This window comes from Arachis hypogaea, chromosome 3, assembly GCF_003086295.3.
Source record: "Arachis hypogaea cultivar Tifrunner chromosome 3, arahy.Tifrunner.gnm2.J5K5, whole genome shotgun sequence".
NCBI classification, from domain to species: domain Eukaryota; kingdom Viridiplantae; phylum Streptophyta; class Magnoliopsida; order Fabales; family Fabaceae; genus Arachis; species Arachis hypogaea.
The window spans coordinates 129,362,058-129,387,008 of record NC_092038.1 but is presented as its reverse complement, the minus strand read 5'-3'; the positions used below and the strand labels follow the sequence as shown (position 1 = coordinate 129,387,008).

At 29.7% G+C, this 24,951-nt stretch overlaps 1 protein-coding gene and 1 pseudogene across 4 annotated transcripts; one reads left to right on the top strand and one right to left on the bottom strand.

Moving 5' to 3' along the window:
• Window positions 1–12,172: 12,172 nt before the first annotated feature.
• Window positions 12,173–12,382, bottom strand: LOC112793605 (small nucleolar RNA U3; annotated as a pseudogene).
• Window positions 12,383–15,784: 3,402 nt separating this feature from the next.
• Window positions 15,785–21,769, top strand: LOC112791565 (guanylyl cyclase 1). Of its 4 annotated transcripts, none has more exons than XM_025834445.3 (10): window positions 15,785–16,039; window positions 16,378–16,701; window positions 16,786–16,910; window positions 17,434–17,545; window positions 18,044–18,118; window positions 18,478–18,566; window positions 18,846–18,907; window positions 19,991–20,063; window positions 20,554–20,629; window positions 21,381–21,769. In XM_025834445.3, exons 2-10 carry the CDS (start codon window positions 16,534–16,536, stop codon window positions 21,474–21,476), a joined length of 876 nt encoding a protein of 291 aa, XP_025690230.1. In that variant the 5' UTR covers window positions 15,785–16,039; window positions 16,378–16,533; the 3' UTR covers window positions 21,477–21,769. The 4 variants fall into 4 exon arrangements, with proteins under 4 accessions (XP_025690230.1, XP_025690231.1, XP_025690232.1 ...); XM_025834446.3 differs by having other exon boundaries at window positions 15,890–16,039; window positions 16,387–16,701; XM_025834447.3 differs by lacking the exon at window positions 18,044–18,118 and having other exon boundaries at window positions 15,894–16,039.
• The last annotated feature ends 3,182 nt before the right edge of the window (window positions 21,770–24,951 follow it).

Here is a 24,951-nt window from a genome sequence, read left to right as displayed (position 1 = left end):
TATATATATATATATATATATATATATATATATATATATATATATATATATTATGAGTGAAGGTTATATATATTATGAGTGAAGGTAAGATAAGATAAGGTATACTATGAACTCGTACTTTATCCTACCAACAAATAAACTTGTACCGTACTTATTCTATTCTGATCTCTATATATATATATATATATATATATATATATATTATAAGTGAAGGTAGGATAAGATAAGGTATACTATGAACTCGTACTTTATCCTACCAACAAATAAATTTATACCGTACTTATTCTATTCGCAACAGATCAGATAAACAACCTTACTCAAACGAATTGGTTCGGGTTGAGTATCCGCGGGTAGAGTATATATTGCCGGCCCTACTCTCCACAGAAAAGAAAGGACGTAAAATAAAATGTTAGTAGATATTTTACTTTCAGCTTTCATTTTCTTTTCATTTATAATAATAAGGGTTTAGCTAACATATTGCACATGATAAATTTACTATTACTAAAAAATTTTAATTTATATATTTAATACGTATTTTGAAACACAAGATACATAGATAAATAATAATAATAATAATAATAATAATAATAATAATAATAATAATAATAATAATAATAATAATAGTTTTGCTTTGACTAAACCAACAGAGAATGACAAATTTTAGAAATTTCCTCCTCCTCGTCGCGTCTTTTTCCTTTATAAATCCAAAAAAGACTGGTGATTAATATTGTTCCGATCCTTATAATTAAGTATAAACCCAAAATTTGCCAAGTAATCGATCACAAATAAAAACAAACTTTTATAGCAAGCAAGAAAGAAAGAAGAGGTATTCGTGATCATATAAAATTTTTAAATTTACTTGTGATCTATCAAAATACCCCAGCAATTATTATGTGCTGAATTTAAATACTGGTGCGATAATTTGGTCAAAAATAATAACACTCAAAACAGAGAGATGGGTTTTGTATTTGTCCATGTTCAAACTTTGAAGCAAGGATACTATAAAAGGATCATAAATTCATGTAAAAAATAAAATATTTATGTTGAGTTTATTAATTTGGTTTCTTTTCCTTTCTTTCTCATATGTTTCACCTACCCTAATCCAATTTCAAACTGCACCAATGAACGAATATATATATATACACGAAACTTCCTAAACAAAAATTCAAACCCATCACGTGATTCTCTAAGATATGTATTAAGATGTATTCATTATTCCACCGCAACACTTTAGCGTATTTGAATTCCTTTGTTTCACCAATTAAAGACAAACTTTTGCATGGACCACTATCATCACTACTATATATATTAATATATTATTATATACTATATACTATAACTGTATCATATCATATTATGATATATCTTCTATATCTCCTATCCCTTCTTTATTATTAGGCTGTATCCTTTCATATAATACATGTGCATCACCGAGCCAAATGGAATTTTCAAAAAACAAAAAGGGGGTTTGAATTTATCATTTTCATGTGATGCCAATGCTGTTTTTTCTATTTGTGGATGTAGCTGTTAGCCTAGCGGTGCAGAAAATTGTTGGATATAATTAATAAGGACAACAACTTTTGAAAATAATTTCACATTGGAATATTTCATTTCCTCTATCTAAAATGAGAAATTCAAAATGGTATCATGCGATTAATTAAAAATTATGAATCAAAATAATGAATTGTTTTTTTTTTGTTGTCCACGGTATCCCCCAATCCGACAGATCAATGACTAATCTGTCGCAGATCTAAGCTCCATTTAAAGATCTGCCGCTTGTCAATGGATTGCTGCATGCACAAGGCAGGATTCAAATCCCCAACACTTGCTTAAGCGGACGAGTGAATTGACCACTCGACCAACTCAAATTGATTAAATAATGAATTGTTTTCCTTCTTTATCAAACTAAATTAAGCCACTAAATTAATGTTAATTAAGTTAGAGACCAAACTAACAATTTATAGTTGAGTTGCCAAATACCATCTCTTTTCTTTCTTTTTTGGTTCTATTTATTTTTCTTCCCTCAAAAGTCAAAAGTGTTGGGATTTGTAGTGAACTTCAATGAGCATAATATTGGGCCCTCTGTTCTTGTATTTCCCGGCTACAAAGTACAAACCCAACTATCCAATCCATTATTGCATTAAATATATACATTTAATTCTTTCACAAAGGAAAAAAAATAAAATTCTTTAAAACAAATATTAATAATTATTAATTATTGTGTAAATTAATCTATATGATTATGAGTACTTTTGAATCAAGGAATTGATTGAGTATACCATTAGATGATTACATGATTATACAAATATTATTAAAATTAAAGTGATATATTTTTATATTTTAAATTAAAAATATAATTAAATAATAAAAAATATTATTTTTGTTATGACGAAGATTGATAAGAATAGATGTTCATTGACTCATTTTTTTATATTGAAAAAAACAAGTTTTTAGAATGAAGCAAATTTAATGACGTTTGAAAAGCACATTTTATACGTCTATAACAACATGAACTAAGACAAAAGGACTGCACACAATCAATAATAATTCTCTCCCTCTTTTTTATACTGTCAAACACTCTTCCATTTTTTTATATATACATTACTACATATATTAATAATGTATATATGACTTATTTTTATTATATTGAGATATTAATTGTGGTGAATATTAATATTAGAGTTATTTATTTATACCTCTTTATTTTATATTTATTTTCTCTTCCTTATTTATTTATTTACAATACGTTATCAACACGAGACTCTGATAAAAAATTAGGAGGACTCGGGTAATAAATTGTTAATATGTCAAAGTTATCTTATCTTAAATTTAATGCTCTTGATATATCTGGAAACAACTACTTATCATGGATAATAGATGCTGAAATTCATCGTGATTCAATGGATCTTGAAAATACCATTAAAGCTGAAAATAATACATTCCAAAAGGATAAAGCCAAAGTCATGATCTTCTTTCGTCGTCATCTTGACAAAGGATTGAAAGATGAATATCTCACACTAAAAGATCCTACATATCTGTGGAAAAATTAACCTTATAGAAATGTATAATCATCAAAAGACAGTGATACTTCTTCAGGCCCGATATGAGTGGATGCACTTGCGTCTACAACATTTTAAATCCATAAATGAATACAATTCAGCAATGTTCTGAATTACCTCATGAATAAAATTATGTGAGAAAAAGATAACTGATAATGACATGTTAGAGAAAATTTTTCGACCTTCCATGCCTCAAATGTGCTCCTGCAGCAGCGGTATCGAGAAGAAGAATTTAAAAAATATTATTATGAGCTAACTTCTTGCCTTCTTTTTGCTGAACGCAACAATGAGTTGCTTTTAAAAAAATCATAAAGCACGCCCAACCGGTGCCGCCCCATTTTCTGAAACAAATGTGACAAATCATTACGTCAAAAGAGATAAATGACAAGATTTTGGTAACAAGAAAATTTATAGAAAGAAGAAAAATTATGTTCACAAGAAAGGATCTCATCAGAAGTGGGATAAAGAAAAAAATAATGGACAAAATAAATCAACATAGGATAAATATTTTTGTTGTGGTGGAAAGGGTCATTGGTTGCGTACCTATCGTTCTCCAAGGCACCTAGTCGATTTTTATCAAGCATCCTTAAAAAAGAATGATTAAAGAAAGGAGACGAATTTTGTTTCGAAGGATGTTGCTGAAAATTACACTACTCATTATGAAGTATCTGATTTCTTTGAAGATCCTGAAGGAAATGTTGGTAATTTGATCAATGATGAAAAATTTTGATATTTGAGTTCAGTATTTATTTAAGAGAAAAACTTTTAAGTTTTATTCTTTATGTATTTAAATTTCAAGTGTGATGTATATAAATAATATTTATAAAATATTTATGTTTATCAATTTTAAAATTACTAAATATGTCAAGTTCTAAAATAATAATAATAAAATTTGTACTATATTATACTATGTATATTTTTTAGAAAAATATTTTCAATCAAGAAAATAATTTTACTGGGCAAATACTTTTACTCATTCTATTATTATTTGTCTTTGAAAAAAATGGTAAGAACATATAGTAAAGATGTTTGCCTTGCGAATAGTGCAAGTTCACATACCATTCTCAAAAGTAAAATATATTTTACACATCTTGTACCAAAAGAAGAATATGTTAATACTATTATTGGTTCAAGCAATGTGATAGAAGACTCCGGAAGAGCTATAATTTTATTTTTCGGAGGAACAACATTCATAATAAATAATGTACTATTGTTTACCAAGTCTCTAAGAAACTTATTGAATTTTAAAGATATTCGGCGAAATAGATATCATATTGAAACAATGAATGAGGAAAATCATGAGTACTTATGTATCACAACTCATGATTCGAATAAAAGGGTTATATCAGAAAAGTTACCCTCACTTTCATCTGGGTTATATTATACTAAAATTAGTACAATTGAATCACATGCCATTGTAAACTTAAAGTTTACCAGCCCAAATGAATTTATAATTTGCCATGGCGAAAATTATTGAAAACTCCCATGGATATTTACTAAAGAACCAGAAAATTTTTAAATCTAGTGAATTATGTTGTATTGCATGTTCTCAAGGAAATCTAATTTTAACGCCGTCACCAGTAAAGATTGGATTTGAGTCTCCTGAATTTCTAAAAAGGATTCAAGGCGATATATCTAGACCTGTTCATCCACCATGTGGATCTTTTAGATATTTTATGGTTCTAATAGACGCATCTTCGATATGGTCACATGTGTGATTGTTGTCTTCTCGCAACCTGACGTTTGTGAGATTACTTGCTCAAATTATTCGATTAAAAGCACAGTTTTCAAAAAATCCAATCAAAGTAATTCGTCTTAATAATGCTGGTGAATTCACTTCCCAAGCCTTTTATGCTTATTGTATGGCTAATGGAATAAACGTTGAACATCCAGTAGCTCATGTTCACACACAAAATGGATTAGCAGAATCACTTATTGAACGCCTCCAATTAATTGCTAGACCTTTAGTTATGAGAACAAATCTCTCAACCTTAACTTAGGAGCATGCTATTTTACATGTCGTAGCACTTATTCATTTGAGACCAACAAGTTACCATCAGTTCTCTCCTATGCAATTAGCTTTTGGCCAGCAGCCAAATATTTTCCATTTAAGAATATTCAGTTGTGCGATATATATATTCCCATTGCACCACCTTTTCGCACCAAAATGAGACCCCAAAGAAAATTGGGAATATATGTTGGATATGATTAACCATATATAGTGAGGTATCTTGAGATACAAACTAGAGATGTATTTAAAGCCTGATTTGCAGATTGCTGTTTTGATGAATCAAAATTTCTAATATTATGGGAAGAGAATAAGTTTCCTGAAAAGGAACTTAATTGAAATGCATCATCCTTAATGCATTTAGATTCTCGATCAGGGCAATATGAACTAGAAGTTTAAAAGATTACACATTTGTAAAGAATAACAAATGAATTGCCTGATGCATTTTCTGATATGAAAAGGATTACTAAATCCCATATACTAGCTGAAAATGCTCCAATCCGAATTGATGTCTCAGTCGGACAAATTGCCACCGAAATAAATTCACGTTAGAAGCGTGATAGACCTGTTGGTTCCAAAGACAAAAATCCTCGAAAAAAAAAGGTAAATACAATTCCCATTGAAAAAGATAAAGACATAGTAAAGACACCTGCAATTATTCAAAATTCTAATATAGTTTTGACGCCAGAAGACGTTCAAGTACCTGAAAATTTTGAAAATGACGAGATATCAATAAATTATGTCTTTACAGGAGAAAAATGAGACTAAAATAAGACAATTGTAAATAAAATATTTGCATATAATGTGGCACTAAATATTATAGACTTCGAGTAATTAGTAAATAATTAACTAATAAATTAATTATTATTTAAAAAAATTATAAATTCAAATTCTATAGTTTTATGAAGTAGAAATAACTAAAATATGAATTTTAACGCTAATTTTAAAGATTTTGGCCCAAAAATAGACCAACGGATCGAATCGGTTGAACTGGGCCCAAACCGGACCGAGGCCCATAGTATAAATGAGGCATTCAGCCTCCGTCCTTTCGCAAACGGGTTTCACGGCGAGGAAGAAGGAGAAAAGAAACGAAACCCTCCTCAAAAAATTCAATTCCACGTAACTTTTAATTTGGAGCTCCAATTGACAAGCCGTCAGCGGCTACGCGTTCGTCTTGAAATTCTCTACAAAACCTATCGAGCAATTCGGTTAAAAAATCACGTTTTCTCACCCAATTCTCTCCTTTTAAATTCGTGATTTTTGGTTTTGGTAACTAAGAAATTTTGTGATTTTGATGGTTTAAGGGTACTCTAGCAGTGGATAATCTCTGGATTTTGTCTATTTGACTTGTGGATAACGTTAAGAAAGCTCTAACTCTTGTGAATTGGTGATTTGGTGAGCTCAATATTGATTATTGTGATATTGTATGAATTAGATCATGTATTTTGTTGAATTAGAGTTAAATTGATGGATATTAAGAGCTTTAAATTGAATCCTAGGAGCTGAAATTCAATTGGTGAGGAGTTGAAGTTTTGGAGCTTGAGGAGCGGTGGATAATTGAGGTGTTCCAGGCTTAGGGAGGAATTGGCCAAGGTATGATTTTGGTTTCTCATAGTTAATGTTTAATGTCACGTGAAAACCTAGGATAGGAGACCTTCAAATAGGAATGAACTGAATGAATTATTGATGGATTATGTATATGGTATACAATGTGTGTATTAAGGATGAATGAATTTGTATGATTTGGATTATGATTCTGATGAGTATAAATTAATGATGATTGTTGATGTGTTGAGGGTTGATGGTAGGTTTGTGAAATTGAATTGAACTGTTTGGTTGAGAAATATGTAGTTTAATTTTATAAAAGAATTAATATTGGAACTCGTTTGATTTTGAAATTATTTGATATTAGGAATGATTTGAATGATCGAGAGGTATTTGGTTTGGTGATCAGGACCCTTGAAGGGTGGTAGAAGTCCAAGTTTTAGAGGAGATGCAGCCAAAAGTTTTATGAAAATAAGAGGCTTTGTTTGAAGTGATTATTTAGAAAGATTTAGATTTTTAAGAATTTTATAATTTGATTTAAGTTATTTAAAAAAAGGAATTAAGTTTTGAATTTGATTTATTTAAAAAAGAATGAATTATATTTTAAGTTTGAATTATTGATGAACAGAATGGGAGGAATGATGATGATTGAAAAAGAATGACGAACGATGAGATTATGATTTAAAGTATAATTTCTGAATGAAACTGAATGATAAATGAGTGAGAGATTGAGTTTGAATGAAGGGTGAGGATGATTGATATTGAAGTATGATATTTTAATGAATTGAATGATTATGAAATGTATGTGACCGGGCAAGAAGCGGTGGCGTTGTCCATTCGCTTTGGATCAGTGATAAAGTTGTATGAGATATGATTGAGGACGAGGTTGGCTTTGAGGAAGAGGAGGGTTGAGGACTGAGTTTGATTATGAATTTGAATGAATATGAATAAATTGTAATGATAATGAGAATGAATTTCTGAATGTGACTCTAGATAAGATGCAGTGGTGTTATCCAGTTGCTTCGGAAAAGTTCGAGGCTTCGAGTAAGAAGCAAGGGTTGAGTTCTGTTGCTACTTGCTTCGAGTTGAGAACTATAACGCGACCTAGGTAAGAGGCAGGGTGAAGTTATCCCTTGTTCTGGGTACGCGAATAAGATGCAAGGGTTGCAGCGTTGCCCCACTTGCTCTGTATTTAGTGTTCTGTCTAGGGTTAGCTACCAGACATGTCGGGTTTGACTTTATAATCGACAGATGAGACTCATCGGTCATAGGGCAGGCATACATCATATGCATATGTGTGTTTTGTTTGATCGTTTATTAATTGGGTTTGCCTATGTGATTATTATGCTTACCTGATATAATTGCTACCTGCTGTATCTGTATCCTACTTGTGTTTGCTTTATTTGTATTGTTTGTCTATGCACCAAAGTTTTTGAGGAATGGGGGAAACAAAAAATAAAGGATTGGATAACAATTAGATTGGAGGAGACAGAGAGTGAATTGTAGGGTTAGCGTTTAATGAGACAAAAAGTGAATTGTAGAATTAGAGTTAGATTGAGACTTGGATATTTTAGAGAGTTTTACCAAATTTATGATTTAGTTTATTCCTTTAAGTTTATATCTGAGTGACGAAGTTTTAGGATTGCCTTTGACTTTTTTGGGACCTTCTATATTAATTATGTGGGCACATTTATCATGTTGAGAACTTCTGGTTCTAATTCCATACATGTTGTTGTTTTTCAGATACAGGTCAGGAGGTACCTCACTGAACATTCTGGAGACTATGTGGAAGTGAAGAACTATGGAAACTTAGGGTTGTATTTTATTTATGTTTGTCTCTCTTAAAAGTTGACTTGGAGAAATAGGTTGTCAGTTTTATGAGTCTAGGATATTTTGGGTTATATGTATGTATATATGTATACTCTGGCCGGTCTTTGCTTCGGAGGTCAAGTTCGGAGCTTGATATTTTTATTTTGGAATTCTAATATATGTTCATGGTATTTTAGCTTTCCTTTTGATTTTGCTTATCCGTCTACGCTTATCTTTCGTGAGCGACGTAATTTCTGTTTCGATTTTGCTTAACTTCTTTTTCAAGACTCCTAGTTATAATTTCTTTCAACTATATATATGTATTTATCTTATTTTTAGAGGTTGTAGCATCTTACCACCCTAATTTATGTCCTCGGCGTAAAGCTCTGTGTGGTAGGGTGTTACAAATATCATGCATAAAAGTAAGGATCTTGAGCTAAGAACAGTCGAAGAATATCGACAAAGGAATAATTGGCCAAAATGAGAAGAAGCTATGAAGGCTGAGTTAGGCTCACTTACAAACCGTGAAATCTTTGGATCTGCAGTTCGTACACCAAGAGATATAAAACCTGTTGGATACAAACGTGTATTTATGAGAAAACGTAATGAGAAAAATAAAGTTGTATGTTACAAAACTCAACTTATGGCACAAAGTTTTTCACAAAGGCCCATAATAGATTATGAAAAAATATATTTTCCTGTAGTTGATGCAATAATATTGTATTATTTGGTCAGTTTATCCACATATCATAAACTACATATGCATCTAACAGATGTGGTCAATTTATACGGATCATTAGATCGTGATATCTATATGAAAGTCTCTGAATGACTAAACATATCTAAACCATCCAATGAATATTCGCAGGAGTTATACTCAGTCAAATTGCAAAGATCTTTATGGTCTAAAGCAATCTGGACGAATGTGGTATAATCGTTTTACTGAGTATCTGGCCAAAAACGGATTCAAGAATGATGATATCTACCCATGTGTTTTCATAAAGAAATCTGTATCTGGATAATTATAATTGTTGTGTACGTTGATGATTTAAATATCATTGGAATCCCTGAAGAGATTCCAACAATTATAAAAGCTCTAAAAGAATAGTTTGTTATGAAAGATCTTTGAAAGATTAAATTTTGTCTCGACTTACAGATCGAACATACAAAAAATGGGATCTTTATTCATCAAACAACATATATAGAAAAAATCTTTTCAAGATTTTATATGGATAAGTCACATCCATTAAGTACCCCAATGATCGTAAGGTCTTTACATATGAAAAAGGATCAATTTCGTCCTAAAAAAGAAAATGAAGATATCATTGGTCTTGAAGTACCACATCTTAGTGTCATTAGATCGCTAATGTAACTTGCTAATAATACATGATCTGACATATCATTTGCGGTGAATTTACTAGTAAGGTATATTACCTCTCCAACCAGAAGACATTGGAATGGAATCAAACAAATCTTTCGATATTTTTATGGAACGGTTGATATGGGATTGTTTTATCCATATGGATCTAAGTCACAATTAGCTGGCTATGCAGATGCAGGATACCTGTCTAATTCACACAATGAAATATCTTAAACAGGATACCTATTCATCAGGGATGATTCCAAGTATATTGGTGTGGGGGCAAGCGCCCCCACTACAATTTGGAATTTTTTGAGTAGTATATGATAATAATATTTATTTGTCCCCATTAGATTATTAAATTTGACTCCACAATAATTTTTTACTCAACGTTTGGTACTTAATCGTCAATTTAAAAATTTTATATTAGATATTCGTTAGAATAATCAATTCTCAGATTTAAACGAAATTAGTGTTCTTTTTTAAAAATTAACTCAAAATAATATTATTTATCTTCTTTTCAAATTAGGTTTAATTTTTGCGTAACAACTATATTAATTGAAAGAACTTTTTTAACTATAAATATCAATAAGAGTCGGCTTTTAATTGTGTTGGGAAGTGAATTTTTAAATAATTGTTTAGTAATATATATGAAAAGAAAGAAAGTTTGATGGTAGTGTTAAGAGAAAAAATACTTAATTTTTAAAAATATAAAACCTAAAAGAATAGAATTTTAAATTATATATTATTATTATTTAAATTACTATTTTAGTGTTTTAATTTGTATATTAGATATTTTGAAGGCTAATCATATTTTACAATAACAAAATATAATCATAACAATAATCATGCTATATGTACATAAAAAATAATTATCTGTATAAAATATATATTAAACTATAAAATACACATTAAAAATAAGTTAAACAATATATGTATTTATACACAGATATATAGTGGTTAATAGATAATTTAATATTTAATTTTTTATATACATATATTATTTTTATTATAAAAATTATTATCATGTTATATCAATTTTACCCCCACTATCAAAATTTTCTGGATCCGTCACTGCTATTCATATATGGTGGTATAGCTATATCATGGAGGTCCACGAAACAGACGATTGCACCAACATCCTCTAATCATGCTGAAATACTAGCGATACATGAAACAAGTCGCGAGTGTTTTTGGCTCAAGAGTTTGATTCAATATATTCTGTCATCATGTGGACTGATTGATCATAAGATAGCTCCAACTGTTCTGTTTGAAAATAATACAACATGCATTATCAACTTAAAGGTGGATATACCAAAGGTGGTAGAACAAAACATATTTCTCCCAAATTCTTCTTCACCCATGATCTTTAAAATCAAAGGTCAATTGATGTCCAACAGATCCATTCAAGTGATAATCTGACAGATTTATTTATAAAGTCACTCTCAAAATTCTCATTTGAAAGATTGGTACATCAGATTGGGATGTGCCGATTTTGAGATACTAAATAATGTTGACAAGAGGAAGAGATTGTATTTTTTTTTTCTTGGTCAGACTTTTTTTCCATTGGATTTTTCTTGATAAGATTTTTAATGAAACAGTTCTCATTACAAAGGATTTTGTACTATTTTTCTTTACCAAAATTTTTTTTATTGAATTTTTCTTTAGTAAGATTTTAATAAACCTAATCCTAAATGGACATTTAAGAAGAGTGTTGTGACAAGAATAAATAAGAATAAATACTCATTTATGAATGGCTCATTCTTCTATGTTAAAAGAAACAAATTCTTAGAATGAAGCAAGTTTAATGAAGTTTGAAAAGCATATTTTATACACCTATACAAGTATGAAGTAAGGCAAAACAAAAAATTACACACAATCGATAACAATTCTCTCCCTGTCTGTCTTTTATACTCTCAAACACTATCTTTTCTCTCTTTTATATACATTACTACATATATTAAGAATATATATATATATATATATATATATATATATATATATATATATATATATATATATATGTGTGGTGAGTTTTACCCAATTTCCTCTATTTCAACATGTAAATTACCCCTCGTAACGTGATATGGTTTAATTGGATGCTTAGTTTTAGTTTGAGTTAATTTAACTCAATAAGAGTTAATATGTTAACTAAAGTAGGGTAATTTTGTAATTAAATATTTTTATAAGAGGGATAAATATATAATTTCTATAAACATTAAAAAATAAAGTTATATTTTTATTATTGTGTAGAAATTCAATTTACCCGGTTCCATTTCTCTCTGAAATTGAAAGAAAAAATCAACTCATTGGGTGTTACATATTTTGATGAACCAGGAAATAAGTATTTAGAGAAAATAGCTAATTAAATGGCTAGGGAAAAAAGATTTGAGTCTGTCAGAACACCGTGAGACCATCTCGACCACAAGGTTGTAGCGCGAACGATCCTCCACCGTTCAGATGGCATGCGCTTTGGAACAATTAATCACACTTTGACCTCACGGTCATAGTTGATCCGCCAGACTTTTGTTCCTGTCTTCTTATAACTCAAGGATACAGATGTACGAGCCTATAGAACAGATCCTGTTCAAGTAAGGTCGTGTTCTGTGTTTTGTGTTTTTTGTGTTTAGTTATAAAAACTGCTTTTGTTTTGTGAACCTAGCCCAGGTGAGACTAAGTTTAGCGTTTGCGAAATTTAGAAAATCTTAAAATTTAAGAACGTGAAATCGATTATGATGGCTTTTTATGATGATAGTGTAGAAGGGGAAGACGAAAAAGAAGATGAAAATAATGATGATGATGATGATAATGATAGTGATGGTGATGATGAGATGGGATTTCTAGATGGCATTGAAATTAAATTTGGAGGTATTTAATTACATAATCACCCACTTTGGGCTATAATTTAATTACTAATAATTTAACCATAGTTAACATAGCAATCAATTAAAAGATGACATGTCACAGAGAGTAAATTACATGTTATTATAGGAAGGGTAGACTAGAATTTACCTATATATATATATATATATATATATATATATATATATATATATATATATGAATTATTTCTATTATATTGAGATATTAATTATAGTGAATATTAATATTAGTATTATTTATTTATACTTTTTTATTTTATATTTATTTTTTTATTTATTTTATAACAATTTTAATTTTAACAATAATTGTTAAAATTTTGTATATATTATAATAATATAAACACCATATCATGCATCATAATAAAAATCCTTATCCATACCTAGTCAGACTGTCAGAAGGTGGTAGAAACTTGCAGCAACAACAAGAAGTCGTACCAAATTATCTTCCACAGCCTGTCAGGACGATTTTAGAAAATAAATAAAAAAGTTAAATATTGACTTACTTTCAATCCGAAACAAAACAATCAATTGCATTCAAATATTCACAGTTTTTCTAAAATAATTAATTGGTATAAAAATAGAATTATATTGACGTAATATTTTATAACTGAATATATGAAACGATTTTCTGAGGGGCTTTTACACTATTAAGCTCTGATTTTGAAAAGCTTTTGTTTTCTAAAATTAGTTTATTAAAGTTAATCTTTTAAAAAGATATAGTGATAATATTTGATAAATTAATATATAAGTAACATTTAGTAAGTATAAGATAAGATACAAAAATAATTATATTTAGTAAATTTGTTTTCAAAACATTTAAAATAATTTTGACAAATATAAATATAATAAAAAGTAAAAATAAATATAGATATCTATTAATATATTAGATTATATTTTACCTTAAAAAAATATATATTCATAAAATATTTTTATTTTTAATTTAACAAATATGGAGTAAAATATTTATATTTTAAAAAGTGTAAATATTTCTCAAAAAAAAAAATTATATTGACCTAAATCGATTCATACAAAATTTGATAAATTTTATCTTGCTTCATATCAGATAAATAGAAATTCCATAATTTATGAAGTACTGATATTTTGTATAGATATGTTTTGAATACGATATTTATTGATATTTGTTTGATATATATTATGTCTAATCGTATTTTAATAAAAAATAAAAGATTTTTTAAATATAATTAGACACACTTAAATATTATTACGTTTTAGCGTTTCCAATCTTATTCTTAATATATATTTTTAAATAAATTTAAAAATAATATTATAGTATATATTATTATTTATTAAAATAAAAAAATATTTTAAATATTTTATAAAAATAAAATAAGATATTAAAAATAATTAAAAAATTAATTTATATTTTAATATCAATAAAATATCAAAATATCATTATAACTTATTTAAAAAATACTTTACATTTTATATGTATACATATTTTCGTATCTTATAAGATTTTAAAATTCGCATGTCAACGTATTTTGTATGGCATCATATTCCAAATCTGCATCAGGATTCGTAAATCATAGACCAAAATAAAATATTAAAAAAGAACCATTATTATTGAATTGAATATTTTTATTTTGAATCTGAATACATGTAAATGGACTTATGCATTACGTGGTTAAACTAATATTTTTTTTAAAGTTAAGAGTGAAATTTAAATTTAAAATCTCTTAACAAAAATAAAAGAACTATATTATTTACATTATAATTTATTGGATGATTAAACCAACATCTTATTTTAGGTACACATAATAATGTTACTAATTTAATCAGCCAGTGGCGGAACCAGAAATTCTATAAGAGGGGGCCAATTAAATATAAAATATAACAAAAAATTAACAAAATATGATTTGTAGCATATATATCAAAAAAGTAATTATATTATATAAAAGTCAATGTTCAACTACATACTAAAACTTTATGGTCCAAACTTTATGTATGCTCTACGAATTTCATCTTGTTGATTGATAGGATAATTCCAAATTTGTGGACGCTTTCCGGGATCACGCATCAATGTATCAATATTAACTTGATCTATTTCAGTCCTTGCTATTTTGGAAGCAGGGGTTGAATATCTTGCTCAACAAGTTGTGTCACAGGTTGTTCAATAATATTTTGAACATTACTCAAAGAATCTGAAGCTGAATTTTGTTCATCATATATTCTCTCTTTTCTCTTGAAAAATGAGTGAATTGTTTTCATCTTTGACATTTTTAACTTAACTTGAACTATCTAACAAAAAAAAAAAACAAAAATAATTGCATATATATTATTTTCTTAAAAAAAATATTAAACCTATTGAGCAATAACAAATAATTTTAGAAACACAAATATATAATAACCAAAAATAAAGTTATTGATTTACCTGATTATTTTTTGTTCCAAGTCTCACAAAAAAATAATTCTATTGAGTTTTGTCCTCACTTCAATCTTTGAACACTGTCCATTATAAAAAAAATAAATTAATTATTTTAAATAAATAATGTAAATAATACTTGACATTGTCATTAACTTAAAAAAAATTGAAATATACCTCTTTGAATCTTTGTTGTGCATTGAATGGTTAATATTTTGTTGTTCACTTCTCTTCAATGGTTTTTCTTCATATGTCTTGTTTTGGTATGGAAAGAAAATTAAAATGAGAAGAGTAGAAGACCAAAAGTTTGGGAATCACTAAAAGAGAGAGAAAAGTGACGTTATGCCTATGATAGTTTGAAATAAATATTTGAAAAATGTACTAGGATTACTTTAATTAATAGTATGGGCTTGGGCTAGTATAATAGAACCATTTTTATTAATTATTAGAATGAGCTATTTGTTAACAAGAACAACAATAATTCAAATATCCAATACATAGTGCAGTTTTTAGTTATTTTAATTTATAAAATTTTGTAACTTATATTTTTTTTAATATTATATATAAAAAAATTTAATATTATTAATTATTACTATTTACTATTTTTTTTAAAAAAATTTGGGAGGGACCATGGCCACCTTAGGTCCCCGTGGATCCGCCACTGTAATCAGCTACAGTATGATTTAACACCGAAAAAAAGAAGAATCAATTTTAACTTTCCGAACTTAAAATATTACCAAAATATTTGCAACTCAATTGAATTGGATTGCAATTTCTAAACGTGTAATAAAATTTAAAAATAAAATTGGTTACATAGTGTAAAATTAATGAAATGTAGAAGAGAAAGGGATATATACGAAGAAATGATAAAAAAAAGGATTGATTGAGAGAGACGAAGAAGCATTCAAATAGCTGGAGCTGCTTTACCTGTACCTTCACCAACACGCGCCTTCTTCAACGCTCCAGCACCTTTTTCCTTTTTCTCTTTCTCCTGTACGTTCATCTTCTTTCGTTGATCGTGTTTTGAATCATTTTCCTTTATTTTATGCGATTCGCATTGGAGATAGTTAGGTTTTTAATCTATAAATTTGAAGAATGATATAGGATAAATAATGAATAATGTTTGGAAATTTACATTGATCTCTGAATTTGTGAAAAAGGAGAATGTTTACTTAATGAAAAGTCAAACCTTCTATTGTCCAAATCCAGCATTGTTAGGTGTTGCGGTTTGGAACTTTGGATTGACTTTGGAAAAGTTTAGATCCTAAGTACTAGCTAGAAGGAAATTGAAGAATTCTGTGCTTGCCTTCTAATCAGTTTTATGTCAAAAGCTGATGTAGGTGGCATATATATTGCATTTCTTTTGGTTTGGTTGAGAGTGAACACACGCAACAAGGATCCCCGAAATTCCCTTTGAACTCTGTTTCTGTTCATGTCCTGAACTTCTGTTTCACAGTAAACATTCTACCCAATCAATTTGGTCACTGATGTGGCCCTTATACCTGTTATTCAACAAGATTCTTAAGACAGAAGATGAAAGAGAATTGAAAGGAGATAATTTGAGTGCCATAGATCCCTACTTGTTTCAGCATTCATCAAGTAACAATAACATAGAGTCCCATCTTCCCTCCTTACGCCGCTCGCTCTTTGTTGATGTAAGTGCATGTGATTCTGGCTGATATCTTTTTCTTTGTCTATCAGACTGCTATTATTTTACCGTTGATTTTGTCTGCTTATAGGTACCACATGTAAACCAAATATATACATGGGATTGTGGCCTTGCTTGTGTCTCGATGGTTTTGAAAACTATTGGTGTTAACGACCGTGATATTCAAGCACTGGCTGAGCTATGCTGCACTAATAGGTCTTTCCCACTCTAAGAAGCTTGAAACTCCTAGTTGCTATGTTATGTGAAATGCTTGTAGTCCTAGATGATGTATAAACATGAGTATGTCTACTGAAGGAAGTAAAATTGTGATTTTTTAACAGGGTAAACTGTCTATAGTAGGCACACACAACTATATGTTGGACTCACTGCATATTAAACACAAAGTTGAGAGTGTGCACCATAGGATTATGCCTATAGAAGTACCTTTCTAGTCTTCCTCTCCTTCCCTTTGCTCTGTCCAATTGAAAACCATTGAAAATCTTAGAATGTTTATCAGGTGCAGGATTTCTTAGTATATTCACATTACCTTTTGGACCAACCTGTGAGTCTGTGACCAAATGGTCTATGCCTAGATACATACATTTTCTAGACTAGTTACATAGAAATATAAAAATTGTACTTCATTTTTGTGTCGGGTTCTGTTATTCAAAATTGAAGTTTCCATTTGCTGATGATCATACTAAACTAAATGCCTTTCCTTTGAACATTGTTTCTGCAGTATCTGGACAGTTGATTTGGCATATTTGTTGCAGAGATTTTCTGTTGCATTTTCCTATTTCACTGTAACATTTGGTGCAAACCCAAACTATTCTGTTGAATCCTTTTACAAGGTGATTCTCTGGCTCCATAAAGTAGTTTCATGCTCTTTATTTTGAATAAATCCCAGCTTATGAATAGTTTTCCAAATATCAGTTTAATTTTCCAGAGATTCACTTGATCCTAGAGTGATTTTTTTTTTTTACCGTCCTGCAGTAACTCCTGGACTAATTACTTCTATTTGAGGACCACTTGTTATAATCTTTCCAAGAGCATGTTGATATTCCAAAAATTTCAGGGACAAATAATGAGCTTTTATCCTAATTTTATCTTTGTGCACTTAAGTCTTTGTAGTAAGATGAATTTAAGAGATGAGCTTTTCTTTGATAGTGACTGGGATATGAGTTAAAATATACCAGTACTACAATAAATTTATCAAAGCTTACATTGTCTTGAAGTACACCATTGAATGCTATATAGTTAAGTTTGACAGCAAGGTGGACTTGTTTTGCCTAAAATGTTTCCACGCTTGGCTAAATGCCTCTTTGAAACTTGTGATAAATGTTGTGTAGGAGGAATTGCCTAATGATCTAGTCAGAGTAGATATGTTATTTCAAAAAGCAGTGGAGTCTGGAATTGACATACAGGTCTGTTGTCCTTGTTTTTACTGGATCCCTTCAGTTTCGGTTTTAAGAGAATTTCTGTGATTCACTCCTATTGGAGAAGAAAAGAAGTTTAGGATCATTTATTTTCTATTAATGGTTTATTGTTATACTTAGATTTTAATAAGAACTAATTAAATGGTGGAAAATTAGTTGCACTTTTAATAAGAATAGGAAAATTGAAGTGGTGTTTTTATCACAAAAACAGGGATAAAAGATAAAGTTGTGTGTTCTGCCAGATTTGTTGGACTAGAGGAAACTAACAACTAGATACATTTTATTCACTAGCAACTTTGTCATTTATTTATAATATTTAGTCAGCAAACCTTTCCATCGTTTTGCAGTGTAGATCAATTAGTGGAAGAGAGATTTCCATTCTCATATTGTCAGGGAAATATATTGCTATTGCATTAGTTGACCAAAGCAAATTGAGGTACAGGTTTTCTTCTTATCTGTTCTGTTCTTTTTTGGCCTCAATACTTAATTGATGATAGCTTTTCAACATTGACATACTCCACGTTCTTACCAACTTTTTACGTAGTGTCCGTGGTAAACAAAGTTTATTCATTTGATACCATCCTTTTTAGAAGAAATTTGTCACTCCAATTGCATTATAACACATGTTTTTTGTTTATAACTTCTTCCTTGATCATGTCATTATTCTCGCTGGAGAAGTGCAATTCAATCTGCTTCTGAAAAGTTTCTGTTTTAGTCATGTATTGCAAGATGATGTTCATGTTCCTGAAGTTTCCAGCAATAACCCTGGCTATACTGGTGAGCACTGAAATTCCAGCTTTGCATTACTTGTGTGCATTTTCAATGTATTGTTTCTGTTGAAGTTGCCAGCATACGTGTCTCCTACACATGTAACTAGCATTTATTTTATGTAAATATTTAACATCTTCAGTGTTTAGTTATCTTCTAGATGGTTTTTTACCATCTAAAATTCAGTCCTCGAAATATCAATGTTGCTACATTTAAAGCTTACTGTCAGATATAAAGCTTGAAGAACTTCTCAATATTTCTTCCACCTATGTTGAATCCTATGGTTTACATCTTTTCTCATTTTCCCATCATTTTGATGATGAACCCCAGGAGCTTAAACTGTATGCCCGGGAGTATGGTATAATCCTCAATTTTCACTGCTAAGCTAGAATTAGGATGCCTCTTGTTGAACCTACATTTTAATGTGCTTCTAAAACTTGTCTCTGCTAGAGCTTTTAATTCATTACCCCTCCCGACTTCTCAACTAGGACTATATTATTTGCAAAACGGAATGCTTCATGTCATAGGTTCTTGGATACTAAAGTGCACCCAATATCAAAGTCTGATTTGAATGGCGAGATTCCCTTTACTATTTCTTTCATACAATATATAGGTAAAAGTACAGGTATCTAGGACAGATTTTTTTATCTAATTCGGTGGTTTAAATACCAAGTTACAGATATTGTAGTGTGATATCTACCCTAATTTTACTCACTATAATAGCTATATATTCTATATATGGAAATATAATACATACACCTAGTGTGTTCTTAAGGCTCATCTATAGGTATAGAGAAGACTCCTATAGTATGTGTAAGACTAGTTTGTACTTAAGCAGGGTAGCTGATGTATTATGTATATATTTTACGCATTATTATGCTATGTTAGGCGCTTATATTAGAAACAGCTGTATCTGCAGATCTTCTAAAGTTCTAATCAGTAAATTTCAAGGTTCTACTTGCTTAAAATCATGAATGAGAGTTGACATTATTTTAGTATTATGTGAAAGCAGTATATTTCATCATCACAATATCCTATTTCTATTATTCAATTTGTTAAGTTAATTACTGAATTAAAAAATTCCATCCACAGGTCACTATGTTTTGATATGTGGCTATGATGCTGGAGCAGATATGTTTGAGATTAGAGATCCTGCCAGCTCTAAGTAACCCCCCTTTTTTCTCACGATTATCTGCAGAATATCTTGTATTATATTAATGGCTTTTATTTTTTCTCTGCACAATAATATTTTATGCTTATTAAGATCCCTGTACTATCAACAGTTATTATTTGGATCCCTAACTCATGTCATTTAATGCATAAACTTAGATGAGAAAAACCATCCATGTAAAATATTCATAGTGAATTTGTGTGCTCATAGATCTAAGCTACAACTTGAAGATTATATTCATGAATCATGATACTGTGGCTGAATTGGCCGAATTAGCAAGGGGCAACAAAAACAAATGACACTGATCTTCATGAAAAGTAGAAATTCTTGAACAACTTGCACTGATAAGACAAGCCCCTTTTTTTGCATGTTGTTTGACGGGATTAACTTATTGCCGTGAAATTTTTATGATTTTGATTCTAAAATAAGAGTTTGTTGTTCACTTTATAAATCACAAATTTAAAATTCGCTAAAAATTATGCAGGAAGCATAAAAGGATATCTTCAAAGTCCTTAGAAGAAGCTCGCAAAGCCTTTGGGACAGATGAGGATCTTCTCTTGGTAAGTTAACGGGCCACAAAATTACCTCAAGTCATGCTCAATCAACCATGTTCCTTTTATTCATTTTTGAGTAACCGATGTTTTAAAATAAGTTCAATTGCATGTTCTATTGACATCATTTAAACCTCTAATAAACAATTTGGTTTTTTCTTATGGTCAAATTTTGAGCAAGAATGGTGTCGATAGATGTATTTTGTTTTGAATAATTATTGTTACTTGTTCTCGGTTCCAGGGACATCGTCAAGGTTTGAATTTTAAAATGTTTGCTGATGATTTAGGATTCTATTAGAATTGGATGGATGCTGATAAACATTCACTCTATATGTATCTACAGCTAAGCTATAGGTTCCCTGTAACATAACAAAGTTTTATGATTTTCCTCTTTATTTTGCTACATAAGTTGTGTGATTCTTGAGTGGATGTCACTGTCAAAATCAACTGCTTTCTTTTGTGCTGCTAAATGCTTAACAAGCTTCTTTAGCTGGTTAGTTGTCTCTGTATATGATGGTTAATGGGATATTAGAACATTTCCAGTACCATCATCTTCATTTTTGGATCTAGTGGAAGTTTTTATCATCTTCATTTCGAACCTATAGTGGAAGTTTTGATGATCAATCCATTTTTATTCTTATAACCTTGTTTTTATCATAATTTTCTCATTTATTCGGAGTATTCCTACTAATTACTCAACTCAAGTTGATAACTTGATGCTATTGTGTGAAGTGATTATTTTTCTTGTATGACCAACCAGATATCTTTGGAGAAGAGCAAGAACCACCATCAACTTTCAAACCAACTTTCCACTGATGTCAATATGGATTCTTCAATTTCTTCTCCTCTGCAATAATTTGCCATTTTTTTTCTATTTTGCATATATTACATATTCCTTTTATGTTAATTTAGTTGCTAAAAGAGAATCATAGCTTCTCTTATATTTATATTCCCAGTAAAATCCCGTTAAAATGGTAATATTCCGGCCTGTATGCATTGTGTAGATACGTAAGATGCATTACTGAAAATTGTATAGTAGCAATCAATTCATTGTAATGTTATGTAAAGATCATGTATACCTTCTCGGAAAGATGTGAAACAGACAACTAAATTATCATGAATGGATTCAGAGTTTAATGGACAGAAAAACTTTTTGCCTGAAAATTATTAAAATAAAAATGTCATTTAGTTCTGGAAACTATCCATTTTGTAATGTGTCGGCTGCTTCCATTAATCTTGTATCACGTGAGATTGTGATTATTTATTAATTGTTTTTCTCCTTTATGGCCGATTGTTATTCAGCTGATGTATCTTTTTGAAATAAATTCAATATGTTTAGTGATTACAGATGAATTCTACTATCTGGGCAGTTCCAGCTATTTGCTTCAGGTATTCTCTATTCAACAAATGCATGTGATGTGATACATTTATATCAGTGAACCACATATGCATTCATGACCTGCTTGGACCATTAAATGCATCCTTCTTTCTATGCATCTGATACACCTAATTTTTTCTAAAGGAGCGTGTTGGCTCTAAATGCATGAATGGATGTGTTATATATATATTTTATGCTATAATTACTTATACAATCTTATTCTTGTGTCACTCCCACATGCAAAGAAGTGGGATACAACCCGGGTTTTGGGGCTTTTCACCATTTGGCACTGCTTTTAATATTATTTTATCTACTAAACTTTGGATTTAGCTGTGTTTCTTATCTTAAAAAATTCAGAATAGACTACTAATTTGATGAGTAAGCATGGTTAAGGTTCAATAATTATATTCTCTGTGACTATGCCATTGCTGTGTTTCACTCAAACAATTGTCATCATTGTGATTGTCGTTTTGTGAATGACGGTGGTGGAGAACATGGTAATGGAAGAAGGGAAGTGAGTTGGTCAAAACGGTGATAGATTCTGTAAGGGGATGTGGAACTCACTTTCCCAAGAATCTTCTAAAACAGAGTTCCCCGACACAGCGTCTCTCTCCCGCAGAACAACCAGACATGTTCTCCATAACTAGCTTGTACTAGTACTATTAATATATAATTATCACCATCATCATCATTATCCATATTTTTTTAGGACGTGATCATCAACACCACCATCATTATCATCATCATCATCAATTCTTCGTATATTATTATAATGTCATTCTATACCTGCAAGTCCACAATATATAATTGTTATATTTTACTGGTTGAACTTTACATCTTTTGTGTTTGCCACTCAGCCCACTCGTGCATGTTCTTTGGAAGTTACTTTCCTGCTATTGCGATGTGCGAGATTATTGTAGTTTTCCGGGTATTTATAGTTACATTTTATTGATCAAACACCTCAATAATTAGTATTTTCCTCCGATTGTTATCCTTTCAATTATCAACTATCTTTCAGATTTTTTGAATTATTTATTATATAGGAGGAGGAATGTGCAAGTGCGATTTCTGTTTCCTTCCCCGATTGTATTTCCCACATTCTTAATCATATAATAAATTTTCTGACCAATACAAATTCTCCTTTGGTTAATCGGCCTAATATAATAGACACATGCACCATGGTTTTGAGAACCGAATAGAACCAATTGGTTTAACTGAATTAATCAGAATTTAGTTATTAAAACCGAATTGGTTGACAATGAATCAGACAAAAAACTAGAAAAATTGTCAAAATTCAGTTCACCGGTTGAGCTAGTGTAATTTTTAAGTGGTTAATCGGTTAAAAATAATAGAACACAAAAAAATATATTTATATATATAAATATATTATTTCATTATATCTGATTTAGTTTTGGTTGTCAACAATCAGTTTTCAGAACCTTGAGATGCACTTACCAACCCCCACCCTAAATACCCAAAAACAAAAACGAATGAGAAAACTGAATAAAAAAGGTTCAGGCCCAATTCCCTAACTCCCTAGAAGTTGGCTCTTTGTAAAATAAGAATCTATATCAAAAGTGGACAAAGGCAAAGGCAACAATCTCCTAATTTTCTTGTAATCACTTTGCTGATTTAGAACTTAGAAGAGTCCAAGTTGCTGAGTGAGAAATATAAAATAGTCAATTATAAAAATATAAAGAGAATTTCAAGTTACTAAGTAGCCAGTGGTACTCAACTCGAGTTTAATTTTTTTTTGTGACTGAAATAAATTAAACAAAGAAAAACAAAACAAATAAAATAAGGAACTGCTTAAATAGTGGGGCAGTCCCGTTTAAGACTACTTTTAAACTCCTCTTAAGGTGAAAGAAGCTCCACATGCAACAATGTATGTTTCAACTTAAAATAGAGTTCACCGGTTCACCCATCCCTATTTGGATGAATGTCAGAATGTGATAGCTATTGCCGTATTGTACACACTTTATTTGAAAAAACACTTACATGTTTGATTAAAAACAAAAAAAACAAAAATACTATTTGCATATTAAAATTAGTTATTAAAATATAAAATCAGTTATTATGTATTTATATATAAACATATTTATAATTTAATTTATTTTTAGTATGTATTTTATATTTTTGTATATTTTTATATTGATAATTGATTTTAGTATATATTTAATATAGTTAAAAAAATAAATACAATATATATTTTTATAATATTTACAATTACATTTCTTTATGAGTAACTTCTAATTATTATAGATTAGAAGTGTATAAATATGTTTTCCATATCTGAGGATAATGCTCTTTTTTATATAAAATTTAATTAAAATATATTAATAGCATAACAAGAGTTAAGTACGATTTTGGTCTTTAAAATATATATCAAAAAAAATTTTGTTTCCAATCTTTTTTTTCATACAAAATCGTTCTTTTTATTTAAATATTAAAAAAATAAGAGAAAGAGTATTTTTTTCCCTCCAAAGGGAGACGGAAAGAAGAAGAAGGGAGAAGAAAAAAAGAAGAAGAGGCTATCACTATCCACCTCTGTCTCCATTTTCGCCGTCACCTTCGTACGATTTTGGTCCCTAAAATAAGAACGATTTTAAAATTAAGTTAAACCTTAAGAGCGATTTTGTATCTAAGAAAAGGTTGAGGACGAAAAAAATTTTCAGCCTTTAAAGACCAAAATTAAACTTAACCCAGCATAACAATATCTACAATATAATAAAATAACATTGGTATATTATATTAACTAATTTAATTGGAGAAGAAAATTTTGGCCCCAGAAAGAATATGTACATTGACATGAACATAAACAGTCCTCAACAAAAATGTGCATTGTCTTTAATGAAATCGGATCAAATGTTGATCATACCACATTACCACCTCCTAAAAGAAATTGGTATGGAAAGTGATCTTAGAGGATAAGACCCTATGATATGGATTGGTG